The following is an 8,968-nucleotide window of genomic DNA, read 5'->3' as shown; positions in this document are numbered from 1 at the left end:
CTAATAAAATTTCAGGACTAGATGGCTTCACAGGTGAAATCTAATCATTCTAAGAAGAATAGATTACAATCCTGCTCAAACTCTTCCAAGAAATTGAAGCACCTAACATCACCCTAATACCATAGCCAAACAAAGGTATTACAGGGAAAGGAAATTACAAACCAATTGCTCTTATGAATATAGGTGAAGCAATCCTCAATGGAACACTTGAAAATGGTATCCAAAGGCAGAGTAAGAGAATAATACACTAAGACCAAGTGGATTTTGTCTCAGATATTTAAGGGTGGTTTGACATAAGAAAATGAATTAATGTAATGCTCTACATTAACAAAACAATAGAAAAATAACACATGATCATCTCAATTGACACAGAAAAGGCATTAGACAAAATCCACTGCCCCTTCTTAATAAAATACATAGAACACAAGGAATAGAAGGTAACTTCCTCAATGTGACATATATGAAAAACACACTACTATCATCATAATTGTGAAAGAATTAAATTGTTCCCTTTAAGATCTGGAACAACACCAAGATGGTCATTGTCACCATTGTTATTCAACTTTGAATTTGAATACCTTACCAGGGCAGGTGGGCAAGAAAAAGAAATAAAACGCATGCAAATTGGATAGAAGATGTAAAATTTCACTATTTGTGGATGATATGACCCTATATATAAAAAGTCCTGATAAATTAAAACAAATCTACTTGAGGTAATAAATTATTTCAGCAAAACATCAGGGTGAAAGATCAACATGTAAAACTCCATAGTCTTTCTATATACTAGTAATCAGCAATCTGAGAAAATCAAGTAAAAATTCTATTTACAATAGCAACTAAAAGAATCAAATATCTAGGACTAAATTTAACATAGGACTTAAAGGACTTATACATAGGACACTATGGAACTTTGCTAAAAGAAATCAAAGATCTAAATAAATGGAAGGATATTGCTCATGTATTGGTAGAGAAAATTTTGCTAAGATGTCAATACTACCAAAAAGGATTTTCAGATTCAACACAGTCCCAATCAAAATTCCAACAGTTTGCTTTGCAGAATCGAAAAGTCAACCATCATATGGCTTTAAGTGTGTAAGGGACCCCAAATAGCGAAAAAAAAAAAAAAAAGGAAACATGTTGAGAAAGAAGAATGAAGTTGGAGAACTCAAACTTCCTGACACTAAAGCTTATAAAAATGGTAAATTTATTTAAAAAAAACACAAACAGGGTACTGGCACAATAACACATAATTAGATGAATGATGAGCAGAAGGTTCAGAAATAGAGCCTCACATCTATGGCAAATTGATTTTTACAAGTCAGACAATTCCACTCAATTGAAAAAGAATAGTTTCATCTGAAAATGTTGCTGGGAAAAGTAAATATCCATATGCAAAATCGTGGAGGACCCATATCTCTCACCATATAGAAAAATTAACACTGGAAAAATCAAGACTGAAATGCAAGAACTAGAACAATATAACTCCTAGAATAAAATGTAGGGAAGCACCTTCAGAATCTTGTATTAGGCAATGTCTTCTTAGACTTCATATGCAAATCACAAGCAACAAATGAAAAAAAATAGACAAATGGGAACTTATCAAAATGAAAAAAAAATTCATTAAAGGTACATGGTACCTTTACATGGTAGTAACAAGACAACCTACACAATAGGAGAAACTATATGGAATCCACATATCCAATAAGTGTTTAATATCTGGAATATATAAAGAAATCTGACAACTCAACAATAAAAATACTAACAACCCAATTAAAAATGGACAAAAGGCTTGAATAGACATTTCTCCAAAGAGGATATACAAATGATGAAAAAGCACGTGAAAGATACTCAACATGATAAACTATTAGAGAAATTCAAATCAAAACAAAAATGAGATATCATTTCACACTCACTATGATGGCTACAATTTAAAAAACAGAAAATTACAAGTGTTGGAGAGGATGTGGTGAAATAAGAACATTCATTCTTTGCTGTTGGGAAGGTAAAATGGTGTACCACAGTGGAAGATGGTTTGACAGTTCTTCAGAAAGTTAACTCTAGAACTAACATATGACCCATTTATTCCTCACTACATATTTACCCAAATAATTTGAGCATATATTTGCACACAGATGTTCATAACAGGATTATTCACTGTTGTCAAAATTTGAAATAACACAATTACCTATCAATCAATGAATGGATAAATAAAATATTATATATACATACCATAGAATATTATTCAGCATTAAAAAGGAATGATATTTTGGCTCATGAGACAATAAGGATGAACACTGAAGACAGTGTATTGAATGAAATATGCCAGGCACAAAAGGGCATTTATTATTTGAATTCACACTTATGAAATAGGATATGAAAACTCTAATGATAGAATCTAGAATATAGGTTACCAGAGACTGAGTTGGGATAGCCAATGGAGAATTAATGCTTAATTTGTACACTGTTTCTATTTACGTTGATTGTAAAGTTTTGGAAAGAGATGGTGGTGATTGTACCACAACATTGTGACGTTGTGAGTGTAATTAGCAGCACTGAATTATATATGGGAATGTGGTTAAAAAGGGTTGATTGTAGATCATACATTTGTTACTAGAATAAAACTTAATAGGTTAAACATGGTTCTATACAACACAGAGAACCCTGTTTTAAATGATGGACTGTAGTTAATAGTATACCATTTAAAATGTGCTTTCTTGAATTATAACAAACATACCCCACTAATGCAAGGTATTGATAATAGGATACTATATGGGGAAAGTACACAGTAATGTAATATTCTTTCATCAATTGTGACAAAGTTTCCACATTGATGTAAGATGATAATAGGGATGTGAGTATGTGAGAATCCTTTATTTGTTACATGATTTTTCTGTGAACATACAACTTCTATAATTAAAAATCTTTAAAAATAAATGAATAAAAATAAAGATCTAAAATGAATCTGTATCTAGCCTATAGAGAGTTTTCTGTCATTAAATTAATTAAATACTGTATTGTTTATAAAATGAAATGCAGAAAGAATAGAGAAGGAGACAATATGGGGTTGATATGCCATCTGACCTCTTGCTTCATGGCTAGCAATAAACTCTCTCTTTGGAATCACAGTGTCTCAGAAATTGGTCATTTGAGCACATTGAGCAAAAGATCCACTGCTTTTGTTCAGTATCAGTGTTCCCTGCTCTGGGTCTTAGAATTTCTCTGTCTTGGCTTTGATGGAATTCTGGCAAATTGTGACTTTAGTGTGGAATTCCTTTCTGAACTTGACTACACCACACAGTCAATAAAATAAAAATACATTCACCTGTTCTGTCATTTATGGAAGTTTGGAGAGGAAAGGAATATTGACTGAGAGAAAACACAAATTATGTAAAGTAGGATACACTTTGTCTCAGATTCCATCTGCATTTTCATGTTGAATTTTTTCTCATTTCTATTCTCCCCTCTCCCCACAATCCCCATTATTTGCTAATGTAGACCAGTTAAGCTGTCTTAAGAATGCCTTTTCTCCTGATACTCCATGTCCATTGGAGCTCCATTTTCCTCATCCAGATTCCCAAATTCAGCCATCAATATGTCATCCTTGTAACGGTTGAAATATCTATGTACCATATTGCTATTTATTTTTCCAAATCAAATCACTTTGATTTATAAGTAACTTTGTTTGAGAAAACATATATTGCCAATGTACTTAGAAAACTGGCATCACTCTTCACAAATGAAAGAAAACTGTAAATGAAATGCATAATTATTAAGATGTAAAAATATCTACATATACATATACCCTCTTTTGACCTCTCAGAGTAATTTAGGTATTAAAAGAGAAGATAGGAGAGAATGCAGTTTGGAAAAGAACAGGATTTTATTTAAAATGCATCACCCTCCCTTCACTCTCCATCCCCCAAATGGAAATGCAAGGAAAGGTTCTTATCACAGAAACTAATTTACCACAGGGCTGAATTGGAAAAAGCTGTAAAGGAAAAGCAGATTGCAGCTGTGACTCTAAAGATCTTGCTTAGAATAAAACAATTTGATGGGAAAACAATAGTAATTAGCAGAAACCCTATAATCATTCTTCCTAATTCCAGTTGTTTAAGTTCTTGCAAACTGAAGTCAATGGGACAAAAAAAATGTGATAGAGGACAGCTGATAATTATTCTAGACTACATATCCTAAAATTGCTAACAAAACTGCTAGAGAGAAAGGAGAAGAAATCTTCATTTTGGGCTATTTCTAGAATTTCTACTAATGTGTTTCATGTGAACTAGCCAGATGTTTATAGATTTCCAAAGAACAGAGTTAGTTTAAAACCTCTCTGGAGGCAGATATTTAATCAATGTTAAGAAGAAATTTTAGAAAAATATTATGAGGTATTTAAAATCAATGTATCTTTTTATTTATTAATGTGCACCATATGCAAAAATTGACACACTGCAAAGGAATAATATTTCTCAAAGTATAATGTAAATTTTATATGGTTAATATATAAACATTCATATGCAATTATAAGAAAAACAAAACTAATTTCCATAGAGAACATTTGGCAAAGAAACTGCACTGAAAATTTACAAACTAAATCATGCAAATGGAATATAAAAATGGAAAAAAGTATTTAGAAATAATAATGTGATAACAAATTACCAATTTTCCTTTTCTAATAGAAAAATGATTTCAAAAATCATAAATTTAAAACTGGTTAAAAGGCAGGGAGACAGACGTACTTATTTTCTGCTGATAGTTATGAAAATTGATGTGATGATCTAGGACATACACATTTTAGTATACAGTAAACTACCACATTTATTGTACTGGAGTTTCTATTTTCAACTACCAGTTTGAAAAATAACCACAAATATAAAGAAATTCATATTTATTAATAAATTAATAAACACATATATAAGATCAATAACCTAAAGCAAGCTCTATTTCTAAGAGTAGATTAAGGGCTTTAGAAATTTTGATGTATATCAAGAATACAATATACAGTGAAAGCATTCTATTATTCAAGAGATTGTACTGTTAAGTAATGTTGTGTACACAGATTGAAACCTAGGTTAACTTGTATAAATTATTTTCTATGTATTTTAGATGGATATGTTTACATTATTATGAAATAAAGCAATAAAAATTTGTAGAAATGAAGTACTATAGGAAAAGTACCCTAGTTTGGGGAAAAATATATAAGGAAATGCAGCAGAAATACAGGTTTGTTAACAAAATAATGAATCCATAGTGTCAATGACAATGCCACTATATTTAGAAGTGCTAAAAGACCCCTTTCAAAACTCTGTAAAATACATTTTAATTGTATTTATGACTTGATAATTACCTGTAGATATGCAGGTTCAGTGAGGTTGTTAACTCCTCAATGTCATGAATATAAAAACCAATAGTCTCTGTGTGACCAGAACCTAAACTCATGTAAATCCATCACTTGAAGGAAGCTCATAGAAGATTAACCTAGTCTAAACCAGCTCAGAACATTAAACTAGATCTAGATTTATTCTGAAGTGTAGGCATCATCTCTATACAAGAGAACTCATTGCACTGCATGTTAGGTCAGTTAAATATTCAGCCCAGGTGCTTTACTAGGGGTAGCAGACACACACACACACACACACACACACACACACACTTGTGTGTACATACACACACAGGGTTTGTTCATTAGAATTTAAAAAAAGATTTGGAAAAGTGAGGATATAATTTAGCAGATATATAGAGGAAGACATTCCTGCCACAGAGAACATCATGAACAAAGGGTGATTTAGGCTAGATCAAAGAGGACACTGGGACCTGAAGGAGGTGATGAGTAGGAGATTTCAAGATGGAGATGAAACTGAAGAACTGACAGTGAATAGCATTGGAAGACACTGGGAAGACTTTTGTTTAAGTAACATTACTCTTGATCCTACCAGGTATAGTGTCTGCTGGACTGAGGATGAGTGAAATCAATTGAGGAATGAAGCAAGACAACTGAATCAGGGACTGTAGCAACAATCTCAAGAACAGGTGACAAGATGTGCCCCATGGTGATAACAGTTTAACATGTAAGAAGTGGTCAATTCCTGGATATATCTTGAGAACAGAGAAAAATTAATTTCCTGCATTATTAGAGTTGGTTGTTAGAAGAAAAAAAGAAGCCAGAATCTCACCAAATCATACACAGATCAGTAGGAAAGACAGAATGACCATTAACTGAAATGCAGAATATCCTAAGAGAAAATTATTTGAGTGAAAGACCAATAGCACCCCAAATAGTCAATTATATTATTTGTAATATTAATTGTAAAACTAAGATATAATGAGAATAAACATCACATATACCCTGATAAGGAAGCATGAAATTTCAATATTTGTGGTAAAATATTCTTGCCTGAGGTATCTTTTTATAATGCTCAGAGAAAGAATGAATTCCTTAGTGAATGACAGTGTTGGGGAAAGAAAAAGATAGGAAAGCATTTTGGTACCTGGGTAGCAACACATTCATATACTGGCACAAGGTCTCACAGCCAAATGTGACACTGGACACACAGTCAGCAGTGGTCATATCCACACCACAGTCACCAAAAATAAAATAGAAGTAATGTAATGTGTTCTTTTTTAAAAAATTCAGTTTTACTGAAATACATTCACACATCATACAATCATCCATGGTATACAATAAAACTGTCCACAGTATGATCACATAGTTATGCATTCATCAGTAATGTGTTCTTAATGTAAGGAGTAAGATATTCTGTGTGGAAATACAAAGAATAACATGAAGCAATGAAAGGAGTTTATAATTAAGTGGGGACATGAACAATCTAGACTTGAAACACAGAACAAAAATTCAAGGACAGAAGATGAAGAAAGGAATAAACAAGAGAAAGAGGAAATGTAAATAATAAAGTTCAGGAAAAAAGTATGGAAGAAGGAAGGAATAGCAGAATAGATGTAAATAAATTAAGAAAGGAAAAGGAAGGCACGGAAATCAGTGGTAGGATATTGTCTTAGAATAAGGACTACTTGATGGAAAAATATATGGAAATGAGACATGTTCAGTATGACTTCAGGACTGTGACATACTGTGTTTATTGCAAAAAAAATCCTGTTTATTTTCTGTAATGAATATGGATTTTAATCGGAATGTTTCATCAGCACCTTTGGATGTTATTAATCCTTAAGTGACCAGAGATCACAACAATTTGATCAGTCCTATGAGGGTTCTTCTCTGAACTCTGCAAGTAAATATTTTATTAGCATGAACCAACAGAACCATTAAAGACAAGCTTTAAATATTTATGCATCGTCATTTTACCTACCATCTCCCTAAAAATAAAATGTACTTCGAGAAAAAAAGTAAAAAATGCTATTTTTTGACAATATTTTTGCGACAATTTTTTGTGACAATATTTTTGGGATGTTGCAGTTTTTTTGGAAACAGTGAAAGTGGGTGCAATATATACAAATTTTGCTCCCAAGCAGAACATGCTGATATGAAATGGATACTGGAAAGAGAAATATTGAGTCAAGAATTTCCAAGCTGCTCATTTGCTACGCATAAAATAGTAAATTTTTAACCTGGTATACTCTTAGATAACACATATTTTAAACCTGTTGATTAAAAATAGGATAATTTATAGTATCTTTTTATTTGGAAAATTCATTCATTTTAATTAAATACTGAATCTCAAAATCAAGAAATTATTTTGCATTTTTATCAGCTATTAATTTTCCTAATGCCATTTGCATGTCCTTGTTCCTCAGGCTATAGATGAGAGGATTCAGGGTAGGGGGTAACACAGTGTAAAGCATAGACATGAACAATTTCAGTGAGGAAGATTTGAAATTTTTTGCTAAATATGTAGTAATTGATGACAACAGGAACAACATCAACACAGTGAGGTGGGGCAGGCAGGTTGAAAAAGATTTTAGTCTGCCCTTTGCAGTTGGGATTCTTAGAACAGTGGAAAAAATGTGAACATAAGAAACAACCATTAAAATAAAACACACAAAAGCAAAACAACAGCTTAGAATAATAAATGCATCTTCTAAAATATGTTCCCCAGAACAAGCAAGTGTAAGCAGTGATGGCACATCACAGAAGAACTGATGCAATTTATTCAACCCACAGAAACTGACAGAGAATGTACCTGCTACATGAATGCAACCATAGACACATCCACTGATCCATGATGCTGTCACCATCTCCACACAGGCATCTCTATGCACAATTGCCTCATAGTGCAGAGGATGGCAGATGGCAGCATAACGATCATAGGACATCTCTATTAGGAGAGCAAACTCCGTACCACCAAAAACAAAAACAAGATAAATTTGCATGGCACATCCTAGGAAGGAGATGGAATTGCTGTTGGTCAGAGCATTCACGATGGATTTAGGGACAGTGACAGAAATGAAGCAGATATCAATCAAGGACAAGTTCTTCAGGAAGAAATACATGGGAACTTGGAGATGCTGGTCAATGGTGGTGAGGGTGATAATGAGGAGATTCCCCATCAGTGCTGCCAGGTAGATGAGCAAGAAGAGTGTGGCATAGAGTCTCTGTACCAACCAGTCATCAGGGAATCCCAAGAGCATGAATTCTGTTATGATAGTTATGTTGGTAAATTTTTCAGTCATGCTACAGAAATAGAAAAACAAGACACAACACAATATTCTCATACACAGACCTCCACCTGTTTTCTTCTGCTAAGGTCTTAATGCTATTCTGTTATGAATCATGTGTTTAGGGTTAGCACTACCACATGGAGAGGTTCTAACATGTGAAATAGATTTCCTTTTAAAATATATGGAAATTATACAAATTATAATATAAATATTAAAATATCTGCCAGTGTGTTGGGCATGAATAAGGAGGAGTTACTTCATTGCTGTTACTTCAGACACTGGAAGGCAGAGGTAATTGTTTTGGAGCATATTCTGAATATACAAGAGATAAATT

At 32.8% G+C, this 8,968-nt stretch overlaps 1 protein-coding gene across 1 annotated transcript; it reads right to left on the bottom strand.

Moving 5' to 3' along the window:
* Window positions 1-7,707: 7,707 nt before the first annotated feature.
* Window positions 7,708-8,646, bottom strand: LOC119524787 (olfactory receptor 14A16-like). The gene has a single exon (XM_037823434.1). The coding sequence runs from the start codon at window positions 8,644-8,646 to the stop codon at window positions 7,708-7,710; it is 939 nt and encodes a 312-aa protein (XP_037679362.1).
* Between the last annotated feature and the right edge of the window lie 322 nt (window positions 8,647-8,968).

This window comes from Choloepus didactylus (assembly GCF_015220235.1).
Source record: "Choloepus didactylus isolate mChoDid1 chromosome 13 unlocalized genomic scaffold, mChoDid1.pri SUPER_13_unloc1, whole genome shotgun sequence".
Classification (NCBI taxonomy): domain Eukaryota; kingdom Metazoa; phylum Chordata; class Mammalia; order Pilosa; family Megalonychidae; genus Choloepus; species Choloepus didactylus.
The sequence above is the reverse complement of the archived record's forward strand: the minus strand, read 5'-3'. Positions and strand labels throughout refer to the sequence as shown.

Bases quoted from the DNA above. Each gene is read 5' to 3' on its own strand.
- LOC119524787 (XM_037823434.1), bottom strand. From the start codon at position 8,646: ATGACTGAAAAATTTACCAACATAACTATCATAACAGAATTCATGCTC.